The following is a 26,803-nucleotide window of genomic DNA, read 5'->3' as shown; positions in this document are numbered from 1 at the left end:
TCTGTCTCTTGCTCTCTTGCTATTCTCACACCTCCCTCCCTCTCTCCCTCTCGTTCCCGCTCTGCTCTGTTCTGTTTAGTCTGCTTTCTTTTCTCTCTGCTCTGGACTCTTTGCAAAAGCTGTGCCCCTGGTGCCTAACATAGAGTACCCCCGACAGTGGACATGATGCCACGGTATCCCACACTGTTCCACTGCTGTGTGAATGAGGTATTAAACACAGCTAGCAGTGCTCTGCCCATCAAACAACCTGGAAAAGAAACGCTGTGTCCACGTCCCCCATCGGTCTTTACCTCATAAAGAGGGTCTGCAATGAACACTGTCAGTCTCTACGGCGGTCTCATTTGTTTTGAGGTTTTGTCTGTCTTATTTTTTGTTTTTTTCTGGACAGTGTAGCCCTGGCTGTCCTAGAACTCACTCTGTGGACCGGGCTGGCCTTGAACTCATGGAGATCCACCTGCCTCTGCCTTCCATGCGCTAGGATGAAAGGCGTGCGCCAGCACGGCCAGGCTTCAGTGATCTCATTTATAAAATGAGTTCAGTCAAGTTAATCACGCCATTAGACTACTGGAACGGTTAACTGAGCAAGTGTGAAGCACTTAGCCAAGCACCTGGCAGCAACTCCATGCTGCTTAAATGTTAGCGACTCTTAATATTATTACTTTACAAACTTTACAAAGTAGTGTGAGCTTGGGGACCAGAGATCCAGCCTATTCGAATGACGACAACACTGCTTCTGTGGCAAGCTCATTGTAACCTCCTGGCTCTGCACTTGCTGTTTCGTTTGCCTGGACCGACCCCAACAACCTCCACCCTCCCCACCCCAACTCGTGGCATAGGTGATTGATTGCTCATTCTGGCCTCACCTCGCACGCCTTTCCCTCCCTCAGCTCAGGAAGCATCCCTATCATCGAGCTATGTATTAATCACTCCCTCTGTACCACTCATCCCTCCCCACCAGGCTCTCTGGCCTTTTACCCTGTCATTTCCCCCTGACTTAAAACCACCTGAAAGTAGCATGTACAGGTTTGTTTTCTAACTTCTAATCAAACAAAAAAAATCTTATGATAACTACCTGCTTTTACTGCCCAGCTCTCCACGTACTGTGTAGGCCCTAAGAGAGCAAGGCTTTTATCTCAGCCAGGCTGAGTCTGTAATCACAGCACTTGGGAGGAGGAACAGAAGCCTGAGAGTGCAAGGCCAGCCTGAGCTAAACAGAGACTAGACCCTGCCTGGCTCATTCACTGTCAAATCTTCCAGTGCTTAGAAGAAATCCTGGCACATGGAAGATACCCAGTAAATTGGTCAACTTAATAAAATAAGAACAGTAACTCAGGGCTGGAGAGATGGCTCAGAGGTTAGGAGCACTGACTGCTCTTCCAGAGGTCCTGAGTTCAATTCCCAGCAACCACATGCTGGCTCACAACCATCCGTAATGGGATCAGATGCCCTCTTCTGATGTGTCTGAAGACAGGGATGGTGGTACTCATATACATAAAATAAATAAATAAATCTTAAAAAACAAAACAAACAAACAAACAAAAAAACAGTAACTCAGGCCTGACCCAGAGCTGACAGCAGCCCAGCAGGCCAGTATCTTACAGGCATCTCATTCAATCGCCACCAACCCCTGAGACAGAGACAGAAGTCGATGGTAAACATCTCATAAATGAAAGAAAGAAAAGCTCAACGAGTATCTTCTATGTTAGCGGTTATGTGGGATTTAAATCCAGAGCCTGGCTGTCCTGGAACTCACTCTGTAGACCAGGCTGGCCTTGAACTCAGAAATCCGCCTGCCTCTGCCTCCCAAGTGCTGGGATTAAAGGCATGCGCCACCACTGCCCGGCTTCAAGTATTTCCTATTTCTTGCAAATATGAGGACAGGTACTCCCTACTGGTGCTCCACCATGAGTCCCCACCCCCACACCTGCTGTGGTGGACTCTTCCTTTTCAGGGCGGATTTTCTCTTCATTCCAAGCAGCTAAGCCACTCACCCCAGAGTCCAACATTTCCAAGCTGGTACCTGCTTTCTAACTTTTCTGTATTTTTTCCTGATATCTCCAATGACTAGGGTAGCTCCTCCCATGAGGGACTTTGGATTTGAAAGACCGTTAAGCAGCAACAATGGACCCTGCCGTTAAAAGTCTGTTACATTTTTCTCTCAACAACTGCTCCAAAAGTTCCATTCTGATGTTCAGATCCAGAAACTAAAGCCCAGGAGAACACGTGCCACTCCCAAGGGAGTGTGAGCCAGCGAGCCAGGCTATACGAGATCCAGTCTCAACACACAAACGGGAGCAGACTGGAATGAGATGGGGGGGGGGGCTTTTTTTTTTTTTTTTCGAGACAGAGTTTCTCTGTGTAGCCCTGGCTGTCCTGGAACTCACTCTGTAGACCAGGCTGGCCTCAAACTCAGAAATCCACCTGCCTCTGCCTCCCAAGTGCTGGGATTAAAGGCGTATGCCACCACTGCCCGGCGAGACAGGGCATCTCAATACAGCACAGGCTAGCCTTGATCCTCCTGGCCAGCTCTATTGCCAAGTGTTTGTCCGAATGCTTGTTTTGCATAAATTCAACCAACCACACACACACAGAAGGAAAGAAGGAGGGAGGGGGAGGGAGAGAGAGAGAGGGACAGAGAGGGAGGGAGAGAGAGGGAGAGGGAGAGGGAGAGAGAGGGAGAGGGAAAGGGAGAGGGAGAGAGAGAGAGACAGACAGACATACAGACAGACAGACAGACAGACAGACAGAAATAGCCATGACAAACCTTAAAAAATAAACATACAGATTGGCCTGGCAGCTTCCCTCTCATGGTAGTAGCTGAAAACAAATACCAGAGAAAATGATATTGTATTCTTTTATTAAAATTAAGTACATTTAATTTGGCCTTTGCAAGGTAAGCCTAAGTTTGAAAAACATAGGCAAGTATATTTTACAGGAGAAAAGGACACCAATCGTGGCACACTCTACATTCCATTTTTGATTTACCGCCTAACAACTGCAACATCTGAACACCAGGCTCACAGTTAACTCTTAGAGCATTCTACCCAAAAGGTTTAAAAAACACTTGCTATTGTCACTACAAGGGAGATAACTCAGGGTCTGTCTTAAGTCACTGTCTTGATACTGCAGATTAAAAAACAAAAACCAACCAAACAAACAAAAAGATAAATGTGATGGCCATCATAAATTTGGTTAAGGCCAGTTTGCCAACCTCAAAACTGAAATCGCAAGCACAGGTTTATCCTGCCACAGGGTAAAACCTCACAGAGACCCAGCACCATCCTTTTCAGCCTCTGCCCTGGTGTGGTGTGTGTGTGTGTGTGTTTGTGTTGTTGTTGCCTTCCCACACTGGATATTCTCATGCACTGATACAGTGCAGCTTTTCAGAAAGAAATGATCAATTCAGATGGGCTTTGGCAGGTTAAAGACCACAGAAATGAGTTGCCTGAAAGCCAGGCCTTCCTGACACATCTGTAACCATAGCAGTCTATCCAAACCCCCACTGTCTTCTCTGGAGCATATGGAGTACATGATACAGATGTGTACCCTGTGTTCATGCTTGCTGGCCTAAAAGAAACAACTGGACCTTGTCAGGAAAGCCCTATCTCCACAGCTAGGTTTACACCTAAAATCCCAGTAGTTGCAGACACAAGGATTAGAAGTTCAAAGTTATCCTTGGCTACATAGTGAACTTAAGGGTGACTTGGGTTACTTGAGACCCTGTCTTGAAACATACAGAAAAGAACACCTTCAGGGGACAGGGAACTCTCCAGCTTGGGTTCAGTGAAGTGATACTTCTGTAGCAGGGCAGCTCTGTCCTCCTCTGCAATCAACTGGATAAGGTAAGGCTGGGGAAGACTTGAATTACCGCCTTGGGCAACCAGGTCACTGTTAGCCAATGTACTACCATGGTGGCTACGGAATCAAGGAGGGGAAAGAGGAGGAAGTGTTCCGATCGGACAAGCTGAGTCCACAAGGCTCAAGAACATCCATCAGGTGACATCAAGGAAACGTCATTTCCATGTCTGGAGCTGGAGGTGAGGGGGCTAGTGTCAAAGACGCAGAGTCCAGAGCCACACTGGGGTCCAGGGTTTACAGCAGCTGTAGAGTAAGTGTTTAACATGCACAAGTCCCTGGATTCCATCCTCATTATCAAATAACAACAACAACAACAACAAATACAGACGTGTGGGTTGGAGGAGCACAGGTACAAGGGTTGCTGCTGGCAGTTCAGCACTGTCTCTTCGGGTCCTTACGCTAAAACATGTTTACACTAAAACAATTTAACCTTTGCTGCGTAAACTCTAAGAAGAGGGGGAGACACTAATCTTGCACTCTGCCCTACAGGTACAAACAGAATCAGAAATGGCTTACTGCAGAAAAAGAGAGAGTGGTACATTCATCAAGTGCCTGAGGCCCTGCCTGGGCTAACCACAGAATATCTCCTGGAGTCGAACAATCCTGGCATACAAGTTCAGTGATTACCATTTCACAGATGGGACACTGAGGCTGGGAGCGAACGTGTGGGGGAGCTCAGGGCTGTCATGTCACAGCCCACAGTCAGGCAGTCAGGCAGCCTCTGGGCCAGATGGAGAACACTGAAGAACAATCATAATCCATACAAACTGCTACTCGGTAAAGAACGGTTCAGCCTGGCGTTTAGCAAATCATCACACCCTTACCAAGGTAATACTGCTATTGTCCCATTTTTTATAAACGAGAAACCTTAGGCTGGAAGAAGGGGAAGCCAATTGGCTTCAATGCCAGATCTGGTGAGAGCCCTATTCAGAGAGGGTCTCTAAGCTCCCCAGAAACGCTGAATAAATGACAGCATTTACAGACTGCTATGTGCCAGCAGCTGTGTTAAGCACTTTACACAGGGTGTTCTTATACATCATCGGAACAATTCGATGAGATGGCTTCCATTGAAATCTCCACTTTATATTTAAGCATAGAAGGGGAAACTAAGGCACAGAGGGGGTGAAGTTAGTTGCCCAAGGTCACACAGCTTCCTGGTGCATGACAAAAACCTAAATTTGAACGTGAGTCTCTCTGCTTCACAAGCAAACGCGCTTATCAAAATGATCGCAGTATACAGCAGCTACTCTGCATTGAGTGTTAACTATGGATTCAGGTCTTTACATGCACATGGTCAACTAACTGGCAATCTATAGTGTCTTCACCTCATTTCTCCAGGAACTAACAATAGCGCAAACCAGTAATAAGTATCTTCAATGTAAAACGCCTTATTCACCAGATCGCAACACCTCAGAACAATCACCAGCAAAAGACAATTCCTCCTTCCCCGTTTAACAAGGCAAAAACGAGGCTCGGCGCGGTTTTCCCAGACCGCAGCTCCAGAGTGGCAGAGCTGGGACGTGCACCCACGTCTCCCGGACTCCAAGCTCTTCCCCACCGAGCCGGGTTGCACGTCTGGAAAGTTGAGCCATGCGGACACGAGTCCCGCCGGGTACGGAGGGCGTGAGTCCCGGCGCTGCCGCCCCGCACAGCCGATGCCCACACCCGGCCGTCCGCCTGGTCACCCCGCCTGCGCTGACCCTCGGAGTCCGAGCAGCTACCTAATCCCCACCACCCTTGCCCGAGGTTGCTCCTGCACCGGGAGCCACGTACCTAGGCGTCCGGGTCACACGCCCCGCGGGCTCCTCGACCGCGGCGTTCAGCACCGCGCGGCTCGCTAGAGACGCCGCCAGCTTCAGTGGCCCGAGTGACTTCCAGGCTGCCCACTTCCAAGCCGCTTCGCGCGAGGCCTCGTGGGAACTGTAGTTTCCTCCCTAAGAAGCAGCGCGCTGGAGAGAGCCTGGCGCGCGGGGCCTGCCGGGAGTCGTAGGCACGCCACCGCACTGCACCGCCTTCTGGGAATCGTAGTCTACTGATCGCTTCGGTGCAGCTCCAGTCTCTGGAGGACTTCCGCAGCCCCGAGGGGTGTGAGGCAGGGAGGCGTGTCTTGTGTCGGCTCCAACCCGGGAGCCTCGCTCTTCACCCTGTTCGACCGGTTTCTCCTTTCTCCTAGCCTCGTCCGCCTTCTCCCTCTGCTCGGGGGAACCTTTCGCCGTCCCTCTCCGCAGGGCGGGAGTCTACTACCCCGAGCCTGCGAGCCTGGGGAGGGGCGGGAAGACCGGAGCTGTGCGCTAGACCCCCTTCAGCGCTGGGCGGAGCGGGACCGCGGCGGCGCGCCCTCGCGCACGCGCGCTCTCCGGCCGGCTCGGCCCCGGATGGCTGGGGGTGGGGGGTCCCCTCGGGACGGGGGTCGGAGGATTTCTTTTCCCACCCCCTTTTGGAACGCGTGCGTGTGCCACCGTGCACACGCGCTCGCTCTGGTTGCCCGGGTCAATCCGCCAGGTGCGGGGCTGCGGGACTAACCGTTCTGTAGGTGGGGTCCTCCCACTTCATTTTCAGCGTAGCTTCCCGGGTCCCCTCTAGGTCTGTTCGTCTACGCAGGAGCTCCGGGGTGCCGCAGAGCTCGCTGTCCCTTGTCGGGAGTCCTGTCACAGGTAACAGGCGCGGCTCCAGCCCGAAGGAGGAGGACACACCTACCTCCCGCCCCTGTGGATTCCGGGGAGCCCCGAACGCGAGGACTCGGCTCCCCGTGTTCCTCTCGGCTCCAAACCAGTCCCCGAGATGGGGAACGCAGAATCACGACCCGTAAGGGGCTGCCTGGCAGGCCTTTTCTCTTCTAATCATTCGGTGATGGCATAGTCTGAGGGTAACTAGTGTTTGTCGAGTGCCTACCGCCTGGGGAATGTCCAGATTTAATCCACCCGTAGACAAGAATGAAGATTCGACCTTTAAAAAACAACCAAACGGTGTTGCCCGCTCGCACTCCATAAGGGATTCGGACGCAACTGACTAGAATTGCTCAGTCCTCCAAATCTCATGCATACACTTGCTGCTTAAGCCCGCGTCCTGGGAAGGTGTTCATTATGACATGACAGAAAGCACATATTTCAGATGACAGCTCAGAGGGGTCATTCACTTATCCATTCATTCAGCAAAGCATATCATCTAATCCAAGGCATTGTAACCACAAGCAGTAATACCTACATGAACGATTTTAGTTTAATTTTTGAGACTGGGTTTCCCCATGTAATTAGATGGCCTGGAACTTTTAATGTACACTAAGCTGGCCTTGAACTCACAAAGATTGCCTGCCTCTACCTCCAGGTGTTGGGATTGAAGGCATGCACTACCATGCCTGACCAACTTCAATTTTTACATAAAACCAGGCCTGTAATCACAGCACTCACAAGGCTGAGAGCGGGAGGGTTACTGCATAGTGAGTTCTGGGCCATCCTGGGCTACCAAGTTAGAACTTTGTGGGGCATAATTTTATATAAAAACTCCTGAAGCCTACCTTTCCCTGAGACTCTATAGACTTAAAGTTAATGGTTGCTAGAGGAGAGACATTTTGTTCAGTGGTATGGCCAATAGTAATCTGCTCATGCCCATCTGACTAAAACCTCAACCACGCTGTTCTAAGTAACTCTAACTAAACCAGCTGGTTCACAGAAATAGATAAAATAAAGTTTACATACAATAATCAAGATTAATCTCCATGGGTATGGAAGCACACACCTTTAATCCCAGCACTTGGGAGGAAGAGGCAGTCAGGTCTCTCTGAGTTTGAGGCTAGCCTGGTCTACAAAGAAAGTTCCAGGACAGCCAAGGCAGTTACACAGAGAAACCCTGTCTCAAAAACAACCAACCAAATTAATCTCAATAATGAGCTGTGATACTTAAAATGTAAATACGTTTTCTGTCTCAGTTTACAATCTAATTAAAGTATGAGACACTGGCGGGCAGTGGTGGCACACGCCTTTAATCCCAGCACTTGGGAGGCAGAGGCAGGTGGATTTCTGAGTTCGAGGCCAGCCTGGTCTACAGAGTGAGTTCCAGGACAGCCAGGGCTACACACAGAAACCCTGTCTCAAAAAAACATAAAAAAAAAAAAGTATGAGACACCAACAAAGGTAGTCAGTCATCTGTGGCATGGATTGTTGTAATTAAAGGCTGGAAACTGCCCAATGTCTATGAACAAGCCAAATATACTGGTAGAGGGTCTGTAATTTGCAGGGAAATACACTTGGGAAGTGGAGGCAGGAGGATTGGGAGTTCTTTAGCTACCCTGCAAGGTGATGCTAGCCTAGGCTACATGAGATACCCCCTCCCCACATACACACACGGGACCAATACCTATTAATAGGAATGTGGGTGAATGATCAGTCATATACCCTGGCGACTTTTACAAAATGAAGTATAGGTCTATATTAGTATGAGCTAATCTCTAGATAGAGTGAGGGTGTCTGTATATTGTATACAGACATGTAGAATATATATACCTCTATATGCACAACACGCTCAACCTCTCTCATACTTTTAGAGAGATACAGAAAGGACATAACCAGATCACTGTTGTGAAGAGAGAGGACAGGTGGCCAACTGTGAGGTGTGACTTATTGTTCATGTGGCCCTTGGTTACCCAATATTCTTTCCCCGTTCATCTTAAAAAGCCAAGGGGGAATAATAGCTAACTCATAGTACCATCATAAGAAGTAAATGGGTCAGCTGGGCAGTGGTGGCGCACGCCTTTAATCCCAGCACTTGGGAGGCAGAGGCAGGCAGATTTCTGAGTTCGAGGCCAGCCTGGTCTACAGAGTGAGTTCCAGGACAGCCAGGACTACACAGAGAAACCCTGTCTCGAAAAAACAAAAAAAGAAAGGAAGGAAGGAAGGAAGGAAGGAAGGAAGCTAGTTAAGTGCATTCTACCCTACTGAATCTGCCCAAAGTCCAAGAGTTGTACTCCCAGAAGACTGGACAGATTTCAGCCCCTTAGCTGTAATGCCATTCAAAGAACAGTACAAGCCAAGGTGGGCTCTCTAGTTTTATAGTCAGCTAAGGAGGCCCTTCTGGTCCCAGGTGGACTACCTGCACTCCTGCCTTTTAATTCATTCAGGGTCCTATCTCAAAGCATAGGGCACACGTCACCCTCCTTTTGGGTGCTCACTCCTTGTTAAATACAGTCACAGTATTCTGTGATATGTGCGTGCACACTCATATGTATTTGAGCATGTGTGTTCAGGCTAGTCTTGAACTTTGAATCCTGCCTCAGTCTTTTGGGAAGCTGGCTATTGTATCTGATAAATCATATCACAAAGTACCAGCAAGCACACCATGGATATTACCAGTGAGATTTTAGTTTGAAACAGTTAAAGGCTGCAGAAAAAAAAAATTAATAACCCATCACTCCAGTTGTCCCATTGTTAATTTTGTGGCTATTTGTTGATGTCTCCTTTTCCTGCTAAACTGTAAAGTCTAGGAAGCCAGAAGTCTGTATCTCATATGCTGTTAGAGTCTACAAAGCCAGTGCGTGCCTGGAGGCATACAGTGTGGTGGAGTAGAGCGCCCCCTGCAGGCAGATCTCTTTTAAGGCAAGGTTCTTATGCCACCTGCTTTTCCTCAGATATTGTCTGTATATTGGACCTAAGAAAAGTTAAAACAAACAAACAAACAAACAAAAAAACCCGCAGATTCTCTACAGACAACAGGAAATAGCGTATCTTAGTCCCAAATCCTTTGTGTCATAATCACTCTGATTACAGACTGAGCGCTACCAATAAATCATTTCTGAGTTATCAAGCTGTCTGTCCTCCAGAGCTTGTTCCAGACTCATTTTTAGGGATTAGCTCTGAGACTAAGGATGAAGTTGGGAAGGGCTTAGGGGAGAGGTTTCCTCTGGGTCACCTGATGAGTTAGCTCAAGGAAGGACTGACAGAAAACACAAACCTTGATGAAGGCTTGTCTGCGCCTCCTCCACCCCAGCAGTGATAACCCAAAGGACCCCGACTGTGAATTTCTGTAGGCTGGTGAAGACAAGGGGGACTCAGTGGTATACTTAGAACAATAGACGCTGCTGGCAGGGGCTGCATATGGTATCCCCACACGTGGTATCATCTCTGGTTCTGGGGACTGAGGAGGACCCAGTGAGGTAAATTGTGGGTATGGGGCTGGCCTCCTAGTGTGCAGTATGTGAATTAGCGCTTACATCTTGATTTGAGGGTTGGGGATAGGGTCACTCACATAATAGTCCTGGCTCGCATATGTCACTCTCTGTTTAACCCAGGATAGCCTAGACCCCAATCATTATCCTCTTCTCCTGCCTCAGCCGCCCAAGTACTGGAACTACAGGTAGTCTTCCACTTCATTTTTTATTTATTTATTATATGTAAGTACACTGTAGCTGTCTTCAGACACCCATATGAAGGCATCAGATCTCATTGCAGATGGGTGTGAGCCACCATGTGGTTGCTGGGATTTGAACTCATGACCTCTAGGAGAGCAGTCAGTGCTCTTAACCACTGAGCCATCTCACCAGCCCTACAGGTAATCTTGAACTCATCTCTTTTCTTCTCCAAACAGATTCCCACCCACTCTACAAAAATGTTCTGCCTGCTGCCTTCTCTCTGTCTTCTTCTTAAGCACGGGGCCTAAGCTTAGCCATACTGGAGGGGTGATTTTACTGGCTTTACTTCAAAAGACCCAAGCCATCCTCTCCGTGAACTCCAACAGTTTTCTAAACGAATGGCCCTTCACTTTAGTGTGCAAGAGATCAGCCAGAGAGCTTGTTACAAGTTCTCAGGTTATCACTGGGTCTTATATAGGAGTTTACAATGCAGTAGAGCTGGGGTTGGGTCCATGATAATTTGCCCTTCCTTCCTTCTCTTCTGCTCTCCTCATTTTTTGGGGGATTTTGGAGTCATTGAGATAGGGTATCTCGACACAGTCCTAGATGTTGTGGAACTCACTATATAGAGGAGAAATTCAGAGAGATCAAATTCAGGGAAGTTTGCCTGTCTGTGTCCCCAGAATGCTGGAGACTCTGCTTCAGAGTGCAGGGTGCAGGCCACTGCCTCAGGCTAAAAGGACTAATACTAAGCAATATAATAAGTTCCTAAAACAGTGCTGAGCAGCGGGCTGGGAACAACCCCTTGGGAATCATGTCTGAGACTGAGGGTTCCTTCCTGTGACTGTCATGGTTGGCCTTCACTGCCCTCTGCTGGCCAGAGTATAAATTTAGTCGTCAAGTTTATAGAGCAACTGGGAGTATGAAGAAGGGAAGGGGAAGAAAAGAGAATGGAAAAGGGAAAGGGAGGAGAGGAAGTGGGGATGAGCAGGAAGGGGAGGCAAGGAGGGAATAAAGTAGGAAAAGAAATGGAAACCCAAGGCATCCTGGAGCCAATGGTAGTTGTCTGCTGCTTCAGGGTATACTCATCAAGGCTTTCTCAGGAATTCTGATCTTCGTAAGAACGAAGATATAGCACAGTATAAAGCAGGCAAGATTGGCATTTTCATCTCACAAATGAGGAAAAGTGGGTTGACGGATGAAGCTCGGTGGCAGAGCACTCTCTTAGCATGCACGAAGCCCCGGGTTCCGTCCCTAGCACTGCACAAGCCAGGCGTGCCTGTAACCTCCAGCACTCAGGAGCTGTGAGCAGAGGAACCAGAAGGTGAAGTCATCCTCTGCCATACAGGAAGTTCAAAGCCACCCTAAGATACACAGGATATCATGAAACAAAGGGAAACAAAACCAAAACCATGAGCCAAACTAAACACTCCTCTTTTGAGTACCCGCAGGTCTACAAGCAACAGTCCTAAGGAGGACCAGGGGAAAACCAGGCCAGGATGGCTTCCTCCAGGCTCATTCCCAAGTGGAACGACTTTTTTAGGCTTGTGAGTGAAGTCATTCAAAAAAGCAAGGTAAGGCATGAGTTTTGAGGGAACTTACATATTATCAGTTGGCCTCTATCCATCTTATGGTAATAGGCACTTCACACGAGCTATATAGGGTCCACGAAAGCAAGAACCAGGACAGACCGTTGTTGTCACCTTAACAGAAGGGGGCTACCAGTTTCCAAATAATTGTACAGATATAACGGCGAGGCATAAGTGACAGTGGGACAAAGACATTTGGGAGCAGTGTCAGAGGAACCACCCCATGTGGAGAGAAACTTCCTGAAAGGGAATAGTGTTTTAGTCACTGGTCTGTTGCAGTGAAGAGACACCATGACCAATGCAACCCTTATAAGGGGGAGCACATACTTGAGGGCTGGCTTAGAGTTTCAGAGAGTGAGTCTATCACCATCATGGCGGGGAGCTCGCTGGAGAAGTAGCTGAAAACTACATCCTGATCCCACAGGCAGCAGACAAAGAGAGAGAAAGACTGGGCCTGCCATGGTCTTTTGAAACACCTCCTCTAAAAAAGACACACTTCCTAATCCTTCCCAAACAATTTAGCTGGTGGCTAAGCATGCAAGTGTATGAACCTCTAGGGGCCAATCTCATTCAAAGCACCTCAAAGAGTAAGATACCAGCAGTGTAGAGGCCTTTTGGCTACTTTGTTGTTTCTTTTTTTTTCTTTACCCTTGCCTACCCTTCTTCTTCCACCCCTTCCACCCTCTAACACTAGGTAGGAAAGAAAGAAGGATAGCGGGGAGAGGGAGAGAGAAAAGAAATCCCCAAACAAATTCAGGGGTAGGAAAGGGGGTGATGATACTGTTAGACTCTTTCAGCTGATTAGGGGTATGGTGGTTTGAAAATGCTTGGCCCTGGGAGTGGCACTATTAGGAGGAGGTGTGGCCTTGTTGGAGGAAGTCTGTCACTGTGGGGATGGGCTTTGAGACCCTCCTCCTAGCCACGTGGGAAACAGTCTTCTCTTGGCTGCCTTTGGAACAAGATGTAGAACTCTCAGCTCCTCCAGCGCCATGCCTGCCTGGACATTGCTATGCTTCCTGTCTTGACGATAATGGACTGACCCTCAGAACCTGTAAGCCAGCCCCAAGTAAATGTTGTCCTTTATAAGAGTTGCTTAGGTCATGGTGTCTCTTCAGGAAACCCTAACTAAGACAAGGGGCACATTGATCTCCTTGGGGCAAGTTTGATCTTTGTCTGCAGGATATTTAATTTCTTCTTTTGGACCCTTCTTATGTAACAGCTAAAAAAACTGCAACAAACTGAAACCAGCAGCATCCAACCATCAGCGGACCAACAGCCCGTTCTGCTGGGGCTCTTAGCACTTATATATTCTCCGAAAAGTTCCCAGAATTCCAATCATCACACGCTCACAGAAACTATCTGCAGCTGGCAAAACCATGCCCCTGCTAGAGCACACGGCAAACCAGTCATCGGCTGTGAACCAGCGCACCTGAGATTAAAGCAAAAACCATATTCTTATAATACGTCTGTGTTTTTAAAGAAACCAAAATTCCCACTCTGTAGCAGAGAGAGCATTTGCTAACCTCAGCTTTGCTGTGGCCGGCTCTGACCGGATGGAGCCCCAGTACATGGCTCATATTTATGTAGTATCTCTGTGGAATAATACACTGTGTATATTCTGTTCCTTGGTCAGAATAAGCTATCCTAGAAGTCTTATTTGTGCTGGTGGGGTTTTGTTTTTGTTATTTGTTTTTGTTCTTGTTTTTTTTGAAACAGGGTTTCTCTGTGTAGCCCTGGCTGTCCTGGAACTCACTCTGCGGACCAGGCTGGCCTTGAACTCACAGAGATTAAAGATTTATTTTATTGTATATGTTGCATTTTGCCTGCGTGTGCACACAGTGCCTGTGGAGTGCAGAAGAGGGGGTTGGGTTCCCTGAAACTGGAGTTACAGGCCATTGTGAGCTACAGTGTGGGTGCTGGGAACTGAAACTAGGCTCTCTGAAAGAGCAACCAGTGTTCTTAACTGTTGAACCGTCTCTCTAGCCCCTTATTGGTATAGTTTTGATCTTTAGTAATTCTAAGCTATGCTGATTTGGGGGGGGTGTCCTGTTACATTGCACGTGGCTCTAAGGTAATAGACTTGTTTGAGTAACTTGTTAAATGTGCCCTTTCTGATCTATATATCTTTTAGACATGGAGTTGGGGGTTGGGTATGACTAACTACACTTTCAGAAGAGCATAGTTTTCTACTGTGCTTATACCACATACCATGGTCCATTATGTGTTGTGGGTTTCTTACATGCTTGTCAAGTGTATCATACGCTATGCACAGGTGAGGGTAACAGGGATTATGTTGCTGCGATAAAACACTGACCAGATGAAACTTGGGGAAGGAAGGATTATTTCATCTTACAGGGCATCACCGAGGGAGCCAAAGCTCAGGGGAGGTGATTGAAACCAACCGATGGAGAAGCACTGGCTCCCTCCCTCCGATGTGCTGAGTTAGCTTTTTCATACCACCCACCTGCCTACGAATGTGCCCCCCTCAGTGGGCCTGGCCCTGATATTATCACTTATCAGCCAAGAAAATGCCCTCTAGACATGCCTACAGCAAACCTGACTGAAGCAGTCCTTTGATTGAGGATCTTTTCATTCAGGTGTGTAAAGCTGACAACCAAGATAAGCCATCACAGTATAATTTGGGATAATGCTGTAATTTTGCCCCACCCCTACCCCCTGCCAATATGTTAGTGCCTAAGCCTCAGTTTATGCCATATCTCTCCCCCAGAAACCCACATCGGATGAACAGAGTGACGTAATCGTGCTGACTGACCGATCCCAAATACTATTCAAAGAATCTCGCTATCCTCTTACTATGCCGACTATATGCTATTACTTCATTGATGCCCATTTCTTTGCCTCTCTCTCCTGGGTGTCATCCTACATAAAAGAAACACTGGTAAGGCCACTTTCTTTCTCTTTCTTAGTTCCTCCAAAGGCCACACCCTTGTAGCTCTGAACTCAGAGCCACCCTGTGAATGGCGAGGATCCAGACTCAGGCTTTCCCTTCGTACTTTGTCTACCCACGTCCTTCACTCTGCGTAGAGTTCATGATCAATGTTAAGTTGGTGAAAGGATTCAAGCTTCCCTTCCTCTACCCTCTTCCCAACTCCCTAGAAGACAAAAGTCACCCCAGTCTTCTGATACCTCCTCAGCAAAACAAACAAGGAAACCTGATATGATGCTATACACCTGTCATCCCAGCGCTCAGGGGCCTGAGATGTTCCTAGTATATCCAGAGGATCAGGAGTTCAAGGCAGTTTGAGATACAAAGCAAGACCCTGTCAAAAAGAAACAAATATCTGGGTGGTGGTGGCGCATACCTTTGATCCCAGCATTTGAGAGGCAGGGACAGGTGGACCTCTGAGTTCAAGGCCAGTCTGGTCTACAGAGTGAGTTCCAGGAGAGCCAGGGCTATGCAGGGAAACCCTGTCATAGAAAAACCAAAACAAACAAATAAGTAAATAAAGAAGAAGAATTAGAAGAGAGAGGAGGAGGAGGAGGAGGAAGAGGAAGAGGAAGAGGAGGAGGAGAAGAAGAAGAATTAGAATTAGAAGGAGAAGAAGAATTAGAAGGAGAAGAATAAATAGAAGAGGAGGAGGAGGAGAAGGAGAAGGAGGAGGAGGAGGAGAAGAAGAAGAAGAAGAAGAAGAAGAAGAAGAAGAAGAAGAAGAATTAGAAAGAGAAGAATAAATAGAGGAGGAAGAAGAGGAGGAGGAGAAGAAGAAGAATTAGAATTAGAAGAAGGAGAAGAAGAATTAGAAGGAGAAGAATAAATAGAAGAGGAGGAAAAGGAGGAGGAGGAAGAGGAGGAGGAAGAGGAGGAGGAGGAGGAGGAGGTCAACCAGGTCCATATAGTAAATTCTAAGCTAGCCAGGGCTACATAGGGAGACCTTGTCAAGAAGGAAAAAATAAATTTAAAAGGGGAGGAAGGAGGGAAGGGAAGTATAGAAGATGGCTGACTGGCTCTCTTCTTCTCTACTGTCTTTTACTGTCTTGCAGGCTGTAGTGTGGGTGAAGAACAGAATCGACGACATGGTTGAAAAGAGAACATTCCCAATGTCGGAGCGACTGCGGCCTATCCAGGCCATGGTGCACACAGGCTCCTTTCATTTCATCGTGGTCTACTGTGGCGACATGATCCTGAGGCTCTTCGGCGACCATTTTAGGGCATTCAAATCCATGTGCACTGTGCCTTGCCGCTTTGATATCAGCTGTCTCTGCTTCGATCCAGAAACAAAGATGCTTCTGTCCGGCATCCTGGGGGGAGTGGTCACCTGGACCATTGAACAAACTGGCAAGGGCCTCCACATGATGCAAATATCACCCATCTCAGGCGACGAGGTCGTCCAAAACATCGTCCTGAACGGCCCCAATGGTTGCCTCATGGCCCTGTGTGAAAATACTCTGAGAGTCCTTGAACGCCAGGGCCAGGGTCAACTGGGAGAGGCACAGAGGTTTATAGCCATTAACTGCAGCTCTCCCATTTCCTGCTGCTTTACCAGCTTCGAGGAGAACCTTCTCTACGCTGGGAACAAGGCTGGGGAGGTCTACGTGTGGACCGTCCTTCAAAGCCAGTCTCTTCACAGCTTCAGAGCCCATCCCGCGTTAGTGGTATGTATACAGGGCCGGTCAGAGGCCCACACCCTGCTGACGGCTGGCAAGGAAGGCGTGATCAAGGAGTGGAACCTCACTTCCGGGAACCTGCTCCGGCACCTGGAAATTGGTGAGGAGCTCTACGGCCTCCAGTTTATCGACAACACGACTTTCTTCTGCCAGACGACACATCATTTTTCCTTGTGCCGCCTGCCTGGCTTCTACAGCCTCTTCAATGTCTGCGGCTCCGTTCCCCAGCACTTACGTCGAGTCCGCTGTAGGGAAAACTGCTACCGGATCCTATGTGCCACTGAGGACGGCCTGTTGCGCTTCGTGTCTCCTGTAACAGGGGATCTTCTGCTTATCACTTGGCCTTTCTCCGTCCTCGACCACGCTGTGGACTGGGCCTATGACCCAATTAAAGAGGAGCTTTTTGTAGCGATGGGCACCTCAGAGGTGCTAGTGTTTGACACGAGCCGCAACCCTTGCCCTGTCAAGTATCTCTTGTGCACCTCACCGGATACTCAGGACTTTGTTCAGTGTCTGGCTTATGGGAATTTCCATCTGGGTCGGGGGCTGGAAGGACTGATATTCTCTGGGCATCAGAGTGGTTTGGTAAGAGTACTGTCCCAGCACAGCTGTGCCAGGATTGAGAAAATTCTTCACTTTGGGGCAGTCCTGGCTCTGTCAGTATTCTATGGGGGCCTTCTGACTACCCGAGAAAACTCTTTGCTCTGTTCCTATGGGGTAGATGACTACATACAATTGTCAGAAGCTGTGCTGACCGGGACCCGATTACAACTTAGGGCCCTGGCTTGCATTCTCAGCAGCTGCCCACTAAAACACCTGGTCCTCCTACCAAGGGCTGTAGGTGCCATTACGGATACCAACTGCCTACGGCTCTGGAAGTTCCATGATTTTATGTCCTTTGGGACAAAGCAAGGCACCAAATTCATAGAGACGCTGCCTCTGCACCAGTGTCCCATCACCTCCTTTGACGTCTGCTTGGCCTTGAATATTTTTGTCACAGGCGGTTCCGATGGCACCGTCCGCATCTGGGATTTTCAGGGTAGACTTATAGCCATGCTGGACTCGTCTCTGCACTTTGGCCCGCTCTGCTTTGCCAATGACCGGGCCGACCTGCTTGTGACTTTCAACCAGAGTATTTATCTGGTGTCCTGTTTACACCTGTTTCCCGAACCCATACTCTCTCGCCTCGTCCTTCTGTCCATAACAGATGACTTGGTAGAAGTCCCCAAACCTTTTATGCCAAGCTTCTTCTTTTCTTTTGAGACCTTATTGGTGCCTAAGTACAGCTACCAAGGTCAACGGAGACAGGACCTAGAAGGCCTGGTAAGCCTTCCCAATAAGCGGGCTATTGCCTTCGATCATAATGTGCCACACGTCATAGAGGAAGAAGAAGACGGCAGCACCGTGTTACTGACCGCTTCCCGGTATATCCCTTTGGAGGGAAGAGAGCTGCTGCCTGAGTTTGACAAGCAGCCCAAACTCACCACTCACTACGTGATCCCCGCCCAGTTGCAGCTGACCGCCTGGGACGGACTGAACCCCTATCAGATACTGCGATGCTACTTTGGACAGGGGAGGAAATGGCTTCTCGCTCCAGACTGCTACATCCCTAACTCAGTGATCCGTGCCCGTCTTTGGCCAGAGGGCAGTCCGATATTCCTCAAGTGCAGTCTGCACTCACCCCAGCGGGATCTGGAGTGGGAGAAGGGTCAGCCATTCTTCTGGCAGAGCAAGATAAGAGCCATGAGCGAAGGCGAGGAGGCCCCACAGAAAGAAGACGAAGACTTCCTCGAAATGAGGCTCACCAAGGACATCACTTACAACGTCCTCACAGATAAAACCAACCGCAGCTGGCTGGGGAAGAAGATGAGTGAGGTGACCATCAGTAGCCTGATCGAGGCAATCCTCAACATCATGGTCCACGCCAACCCCCTCAAGTACCAGTGCTGTATCGGTGCACTGGGGCAGATCTTCGCCTCGTACCAGGTGTCTCCAGCCCTGCGCTCAGAGACAGCACACCGTCTGCTGGATGATACGACCCACCCCAACCCACTCATCCGGGAACTCTCCTGGGAGGGGCTGAAGCGCCTAGGCATGATCACTCATCTCTTTGCCTTGCCTCTGGCTCAGGGGTTGATGGACAAGGACCAACGAGTAAGGAGCAAGGCCATGACCATAATGCCCGAGACTGGAATCCATTCAAAGAGCTCTCTGTTAACCCTGATCCAGAAACCAGGCATCTTCCAGGAGCTGCAGTGAGTTGCTTGCACCTACCTTGATTCTTTACCTGCTAGCTTTAACCTTCTCCGAGTTCCAAGTTTTTCCTCCTTTCCCCCATCTTCATCCCTGATCACTGTCACTCCCAATCAACCTTCCTTCTTTTTCATAGACCCCCGTGATTCCTAAACCACCTTCTGATGACCTTCTCCATCCCTTCACCTATCCCTCTCTGTCTCCTACCTTGTCGGAGACCCAGCTTCACCCACACAGTGCATCCTCTCTCTCTCTCTCTCTCTCTCTCTCTCTCTCTCTCTCTCTCTCTCTCTCTTGGCTCCTGGATCATACGCTGTTCTTTCTTTGTCCCCCTGTTAAATCCTGCATTTGCTCCGGGGCAGCTCTCTGCTTCCTGCTCCCTGTTTCCCTGTTGTGCCAGATTCAACATCGTTCTCTCTCTCTCTCTCTCTCTCTCTCTCTCTCTCTCTCTCTCTCGACTTTCACAGGCAAGAGATGATTGGGGAGGAGTCCCTGGACCATCTTCTGGGGCTCCGGCCCACAGATATTCAAACGCTCATTACTCAAATAGAGCTGAGATTAAATGATAACCTGTCGATATCGAAAAGAGAGAAGGTTGACTTCTCCTTGGAAATCCCGGGGTCTTCTGCACCTAGTCAGGCTATCTCCTTGCTCCTACTTCCCCCAGTTCCTGAAGTACATGAAGTTAAAACCAGCAAAAGCCAAAGACAGATCCGGTCAGCGGGCAGAAAACGGGGTAAGTACGAGGCAGCCGGGCCCAGGGTTTGGATCCCTAAGAGAAAGGCTAGTTAGGATTAGAAAGGGTCCTGAGGTACAAGGTAGGAAGACAAGAGGAGAGCTTGAGTCAGAGAACTCTCCTAGGAGATCACAGACTCTGGAAGACCTCAAGGTCCACGCCCACCCCACCTTGGATAAGGAGGCACAACTTGGGAACACACCCACCGAGGGAGAATGTCTTTTAAAAACAAAAACAAACAAACAAACAAACAAAAACAGGCACCAGTCCTCTCTGTACTCTTTATTAAAAGTTTCTGTACTTTCCTCACCTTTATATTTTGATCCCCCCCCCCACTCCCCTCGCAGCCCGGAAACTATTGAGAGGCCTCAGAAAGGTCAAAGAGGCAGCTAAACAGCAGAAACAGGAGATAATCGACCAGGGTGAGGCTGAAGCAGCTCAGGCAGACCTCAAAATAACCCACTCCAGGACTTCAGCTGGCAGCCTACTGAAGAGCCCCAAAGAGGGGGAAATTTCAGAGAAAGATGTCTTGAAGGAACACATTTCCGTGGCCATGAGACTAAGGAAAAGACTTCACCCAAGAACCGCAGACAAAAAAGACAAGAAAGCTCGAAAACAAAAGGCCAGGAAGAAGAAGAAAGGAGTCGAAGCCATAGCTGTAGCTGCCTCAGAGGAACTCTTGCCTCCTGTAGTAGCTGAACCTTCTCCTCTACCTCCATCACCTCCTCCTCCTCCTCCTCCTCTACCACCTCCACTACCAAGGAAGAGAATTCAAAGAGTTTCTGGGCGGGGTGTCGGGGGAAGGCCTGGTAGGAATCTCCCTCCAGAGAGTGAATGGCGGAATGATCTCTGTCGGCTCACAAACCTGAGAATAGCTGACTCCCAAACATGGATGGTGGATGATCTAAGCGCTGAGCTAGTGGCTACTGCTACTGAGATTCTGGCAGGGAAGTATCCAAGCTGGGAACTCTTTGAAGAAATATGCCCCTTATTGGAGGAAGAAGAGGGAGCTGAGGCTGAGGCTGAGGCTGAGGCTGAGGCTGAGGCTGAGGCTGAGGCCGAGGCTGGGGAAGAAGCCCCACAAGAGGGAGAACCAGTTTCTATCGCTGAAGAAGCAACTAGAGAGGTTATGGAAGTCACAAGTAAGGAAGAGATGCCAGAGGCCGGAGAGGAAAGACTAGAAAAAGAAGAGGGACTTCGGGAGGAGGAGGAAGTGACCGAGGAAAAGGACAAAAAGAAGGAAGTTGCTTTCTTAGAACCAGAGGAAACAGTCAAAGAGAAGCGGAAACCCAGGAGGGGAAGGAGAGCTAGAAGGCTGGCTAAGCAGGAAAAAATGAAAGAATATGAAAGAATAGAAGAGACTGTCTCAGGAGAAGAGCTGGCTGTGACTCTGAAATCAGAAGAAATGGCTGAAGAAGAAGGAAGAGGAAGAAAAGAAAGAAGAAGAACATGGGAGGAGGAGGAAGGAGCAGAGAAGGGGGAAGAGGAGGAGGAGGAGGAGAAGAAGAAGGAGGAAGAAGAGGAGCAAATGATTCAGCCAAAAGAGATACAAGAGGCAGTTGAGAGAAAGCTGTCTTGGGTAGAGTGGAAGAAGTCTTGGGATGAATGGCAGAAAGTCCAGACTCAGAGGGCAGTGCTTTGGGAAGAGTGGAAGAAAGAATGTGATAAGAAGCATTTCGAAGAAGAGGAGAGACTTCTGGCCGAAGGAAAGCTGTCACCAAGTGAGGAAGTAGAGAAACCGGAGAAGAAGATGCTGAAATGGGATGAATGGAGAGAGATCTGGGAAAACGTATCACAGACCAAAACTGAGAAAGAATTGGATTTAGGGGAAATGCCATTCCGGGAAGGGGAGGAAGAGGAGGAAGAGGAAGAGGAAGAGGAGATAGAAGAAGATGAAGAGGAAGAGGAGGAGGAGGAAGAAGAAGAGGAAGAGATAGACGAAGAAGAAGCAGAAGACAGAAAGGTCCTCAGAAGAGAGAGGAAACAGATCCAAGTGGCACAGAGACAGGCCAGGGCAGAGTGGAAACAAGCCCGAGCCCTAAGACAACGAGCTAGAGAGAAGAGGTTGCTCGCAAACGAAGAAGAGAAACTTGCACAGGAAGAGAAAAAGCTAGCCCAGGAGGAGAGAAAACTGGCCCAAGAATATGTGAAAAGGGCTACCAAGGGTGGAAAACTGGCCCGCATAGAGATGACCCTTGGTGAGAAAGAGAACTTTCTGGGCCAACAAGAGGAAATTCTAAGCCATGAAGCACAGCTACTGGCCCAGAAAAAAAAGAAACTGGCCAGAAAGCTGGAGAAAATGGCACATGAGGAAGAAAAAATTGCAAAAAAAATAGATAAAGTGGGAGAAGTGAAAGCAGTGTTGGCCCAGAAAATAGAAACCATGATGGAAAAGGAAAAGAATCTGGTCTTGGAGGAAAAGGAGCTAAAAGAGGAAGCCAAGAACCTGGAATGGGAGCGAAGGGAGCTCGATCTGAAAGAAGATGAACTGTATGAGGAAATACAAAAACTGGCTGAAAAAAGCGAGGCTCTGGCTAAGGAGGAGGAGATGCTGGCCTTGTATGAGCAGAACCTGTTCTTGGAGGAGGGGATGCTGGCCCAGGAGGAAGAGCAGCAGATGGAGGAAGAGAAAAGACTGGCCTGGAAGAAAGACACAACGCCTGAAGAGGTGAAGAGACTGCAAGAGAGGAGAGATAAACTGAGGGAGAAGAAACAGAGACAGGCCCAGGAGAGAGAGAGAATGGCTCAGAGAAAGACAGAACTCAAAGAAAAAAAGACAAGACTGGCCCAGGAGGAAGAAAGTCTGGATCAGGAGAAGCACATGCTGTCTCTGGAAAAAGAAAGACTGGCCCAAAGAGAAAAGGCTTTCCACGATAAGGAAAAAAAGCTCCTGAAGGGGAAGGAGCAATTAAAAGACATAAAAAACAAGCTGGAGTCTTACCGAGAGAAGCTGATTAACCTAAGTAAGAAGCTGAAGGAGGAGAAAGAGATCTTTGTGGTGAAGAAAGAGAAGGTGGTTGTCACAGAGAAGGAAATGGAGCAGGCAGACAAGCTTCTGGCGGAGAAGCAAGGGAAGCTGTCTGCAGAAAAAGTAAAGCTAGCCGAGGAGATCACAGAAGTAATTCAGAATAGCAAACTTATCCGAGAAGAGACTGAGATTATCAAAGAGGGGGAGGAGCTGACCTACGAAATGAAAAAGGTGGCCAAGGAGAAGATGAAGCTGATGGAAGAGTCAGAACAGCCCCCCATGACGGAGGTCGAGGAAGCCATCTTAAGGAGAAGGAGACTGGCCACGCATGAGATCCATCTAATGAAGAAGAGAGTGTCGCTGGAGGAGAAGATTCTAGCATACGAAGACAGACTGTTGGCCACAGAGGAAAAGGATGCTGCCAGAGAAAGTCTGGATCTCTCCAGAGAACAGAGGATACAGGCCCACGAAGAAAAGAAGTTAGCCAAAGCCACGAGGAAACTGGATCGAGAGAAGGGTGTCTCTAAGGAGCCTGGAGAGACTAGAAAATCCTTAAAGGCGCTTCAAAATCTAGTCAACAAAGCAAGGAAACTGACACGGAAAGAAGCAAAGATGACAAAGATAAACCGGTCACTGTTAATTAAGGAGAGCCAGCTCAGTGAGGAGGAGGAGAGACTTGACATTAAGGAGTTGGATGCTGGAGAAGAACAACCAGAGATAATCATGGAGGAGAGAAAGCTAGCCAAGATGCAAAGACGTCTGGCCAGGCAAATGAGAAGGCTGAGAACCCAAGAGCAGAGAGTGGCTGAGGAAGAAGGGGAATTTGACTGGGAAACAGTAGAGGTCTCAGAGGAGGAGGAGGAGGAGGAGGAGGTGGAAGAGGAGAAGGAGGAGGACCTTGAGACAGAGGAAGGAGCTCTATTCGTTGAAAGGCAGTGGATTAGGAGAAAAGCCTTCATAGGGATTCTTCCTGGGACAGAAAAGTTTTACAACCTATTGGAACAGGTAGAACGTAAAGAGAACTTTTCCCAGGACATGGAAAGCCTGTTGGTTGAGGTAGACAAAGAGAGTTTGTCTGAGGAAGAAAGCGAGGAGGCTGAGGAAGGGGCTGAGTCGGAAGAGGGGGGAGGAAAGGAGAAAAAGGAGGAGGGAGAGGAGAAAGAGGAGGAGGGAGAGGAGGAGGAGGAGGAGGGAGAGGAGGAGGAGGAGGGAGAGGAAAAGTGGAAAGAGGAGAAAGAACAAGTGGAGGAAGAGGAAAGGGAGAAGAAAGTCAAGGAGATAGAGGGATGGGAAGGAGAGAAGGAAATGGAGATAGAAAAGAAAGAAAAGGAGAAGGAAAGAGAGGCAGGGTGGGAGGAAGAGGAGGAAGAGGAGGAGGAGGGACCAAAAGAGGAGAAAGAACAAGTGGAGGAAGAGGAAAAGAAGAAAGGGGAAGAGAAAGGGGAAGAGAAAGAAGAGAAAGGGGAAGAGAAAGGGGAAGAGAAAGAAGAGAAAGGGGAAGAGAAAGGAGAAGAGAAAGGGAAAGAGGAGATAGAAAAAGAAGAGAAAAAGATGGAAAAGGAGGTGCATGAAGAGGAGGAAGAAGAGGAAGAGGAAAAGGAGGAAGAGATTGAAGAAAGCTCAGGTGAGGAGGAGGTGAAGAGTGTAGGCCACATAGAAGAGGAAGAGAGGAAACACTTACAGGAAGAAGAGAGGAAGGAAGAGGCAGCGTTAAAAAGAGAAAGAAAGGCACAGGTAGAAAGAAAGAAGGTCCTACAGAGATGGGAACTGTTCCCTCAAGAAATCCCTTCGGTCAGAGGGAGTGCTATAAAGCTGATATCCCTGGGCGGCCCTCTTGGGAAAGTGGCCCCAGCATCTGAGGAGATGGAAATCAAGGAACCAGAAGTGAAACAGATATTCCAGGAGGAGGCCGTAGTGTCCAAGATCCCCACGATGGCACCCATGATATCCTTGAGGGCAAAGGTGATGGACAAAGAGCGGGAGTTGTTGGAGAAATTCAAACTGGAACCTCTGCGCCTTCTGGAGGTGATCTCAGAGTATGAGATAGCAGGCATGATCATGCCGTTCACGTCTCGGATGGTTAGAAGGGCCATGGACGCTCACAGACTCCATCTCAAAACGAAGTGGTTTCTGAAGCATCACCCTTCTCTGGCAGGACAAACAATGGGGCGGCTGCGTCTCCCTGAAATCTCCCCTGAGGAACAATACTCAGAGATAGGAGTATCAGACATAGAGTGGCTGCATGGCGTCCTGAAACAGATGGAGGCAGGAGAAGAACTTTCCAGATACAGTTTCCACAGACTGTGCCAACTCCTCAAAGACCTCACCGAAACAGGAGACCTGCAGTGGCTGCACCTGGCAGTACTTGAAGCCATTGTGCACCGTCATAAGCAGATTGTGGATTCAAGATCTCTAAAACCTAGTAGAGAACCTATGAGCCCCAAACATCTGAAAGTGATCCCTCCCATAAAGGGAAGGGAACAGGCTGGCTGGCTGAAACCTTCAGCTGGCCCCGTACCAGGGTCATTAGCTACCAAAAGTGTTACAGACCCAAAGGTTATACACTGGCATCTTCTAGGAGAGCCATACAGAAGTACACGGCTGCAACAGTTATCCAGTGCTCTGGATGAAATGGAGACACGGTCTTTCGATCCTACCACAAGAGACATTTTGACTGAAGCTCATTCTTCCATAAACAATCAGACCCTGGCGCTGATGTTTCAAAAAGACTTTGGGGATCTTAAAAGTAAAAGCAGGTATCCCAAACTGCCTAAGTTGGAGAAAAAACCTATCTCCCCCAAAAAGGAAGAGGTACCTCCATGGGAGACATTTGTGGCGCTCTACCATGTTTTGCGGATGCTACAGCAGCAGTACGACAAAGACAAGGCTACTTGGATGGAAAAGTTTTACCAGCTCATGGACCTATACCAGATTAAGTCTCTTGGGATCCAGAGGCTGCTGCTGGACCTGCTACTGACTGGAGAGCCCCGATCACAAGAGTTCATCTCCAAAGAGACTGTGAAGGCTGAGGAGCTGGTGCCTGGAGAGCGGCTACTGTACTGCTTGGTTTGCGGTGGCTCCCACCCCCCACAAATCCCTCTGGGGTTCCGGAACGTCATACCCCTCCCTGAACAGAATAATGTGCATACCATTAGTCCCAAAGGCACTGCCAAGTACGGGATCCTTGAACTTGCCTGGAAGAGCCTGCCACAAGCTGACATTCACCTCATCAGGAAAGAGTCCCATGTCATTGTTCCCAGTCCCTAGCTTAGGCCTGACTAAAGGTCAGGAGTTTTCTCAGCTGGAGAAAGACTTGGCCATCAGAAACTAGGCCTTCATCTCCAGGGCCTTCACAGGTAGAGCCAGGTCAAAGTTTGTTTGTTTGTTTGTTTGTTTGTTTGTTTTTCCATACCCAGCTCTAGAAGCCAGTTTCTGTATGTGGAATAAACAGAAGGTATTCATTTGCAACAAACTTTGATGTGTCTCTTTAAGCCAGTGTTGAATGTGTTTTCCCACATCACCAGGGAAAGCAGCCATGTGTCTGACAGTGGGGACAACTTCTCCGAAGCCAGTTGGTGTATACCCTGTCAAAGATGAGGTCAAAGAGTCTCCCTTTCCTTCCTCACCACCCAGTTAATCCTAAATAAACAATTGAGAAAACACAATTAGAAGACTGAGCATTTTCCCACTTAGTGTTTGGTGGCATGATGGAGGACATGATTCTCTTCCCTGGGGACACCTCTGCTTGTTCATGACTTGAGACTTAAGCAGCAGCTGTCTTAGGCTTTTGTTTTGTTGTTTTGGGGACAGGATCTCATTATGTAGCCGGGTGATTCGGCCTGACAGCAAGAGGTTTACAAGCTGAGCCATCTTAGGGGCTCCCTGAATATATACTGTTTTAACCCTATTATCGCAGTGAAAACGTCCTAAGTCGTCCCAAGTTAAGAGACACCTGAGTATCTATCATTACATATACCGGTTCCGACGAATGTGGGGACCCCATCTGTCCTACGGCCCCAGCACCTGGAACACTGTGCACTCAGGAGCTGTTGGTATGTAGGTGTTCTCCACCCATGAAATGAGCCAATCAAGACAAAGTCTATAAAGGCAGGTTTATTGGGCGGAGGGGGGCTCTCAGTCAGGTTCACTGATCTCACAGGAGGTCAAGGCAAGTAGCCACACAGATGAGGAGACAGAAAAGCGGGGGTAGTGTCGCGCCCACCCTTGTCCAGCAAGGATGATGCGGCACACGGCACACGAGCTCTTCTCCAAGGAGTTTATTCAGGAACCTTGAACAATCTTCTGACCCCGGGGGAAGCGGCTCCCAGGCTTAAGTACTCTAGGACTAGCCTACCCCCGTCTGCCACGTGGCAACAGCAGATAGGTACACACACACACACACACACACACACACACACACACACACACACACA

The 26,803-nt window shown here is 48.7% G+C and overlaps 2 protein-coding genes across 3 annotated transcripts in view; one reads left to right on the top strand and one right to left on the bottom strand.

Moving 5' to 3' along the window:
* Positions 1 to 5,737, bottom strand: part of Sipa1l3 (signal induced proliferation associated 1 like 3) — a 204,655-nt gene extending 198,918 nt beyond the window's left edge. For both annotated transcript variants that reach the window (XM_028787588.1, XM_028787590.1), the window contains exon 1: positions 5,632 to 5,737. The gene's annotated coding sequence lies outside the window, so the exon portion shown is untranslated. The remainder of the gene's footprint in view (positions 1 to 5,631) is intronic.
* Positions 5,738 to 11,697: 5,960 nt separating this feature from the next.
* Positions 11,698 to 25,637, top strand: Wdr87 (WD repeat domain 87). Its single transcript, XM_028787655.1, has 10 exons — positions 11,698 to 11,772; positions 14,516 to 14,686; positions 15,790 to 18,668; positions 19,134 to 19,402; positions 19,750 to 20,411; positions 20,631 to 20,786; positions 20,940 to 23,465; positions 23,508 to 23,639; positions 23,916 to 23,994; positions 24,214 to 25,637. The coding sequence occupies exons 1-10, from the start codon at positions 11,698 to 11,700 to the stop codon at positions 25,635 to 25,637; spliced, it is 8,373 nt and encodes a 2,790-aa protein (XP_028643488.1).
* Positions 25,638 to 26,803: the final 1,166 nt, after the last annotated feature.

Source organism: Grammomys surdaster, unplaced genomic scaffold, assembly GCF_004785775.1.
Source record: "Grammomys surdaster isolate TR1022 unplaced genomic scaffold, NIH_TR_1.0 125671, whole genome shotgun sequence".
In the NCBI taxonomy this organism is placed as follows: domain Eukaryota; kingdom Metazoa; phylum Chordata; class Mammalia; order Rodentia; family Muridae; genus Grammomys; species Grammomys surdaster.
Note: the sequence above shows the minus strand (reverse complement) of the source record. Positions and strands in the feature narration are given on the sequence as shown.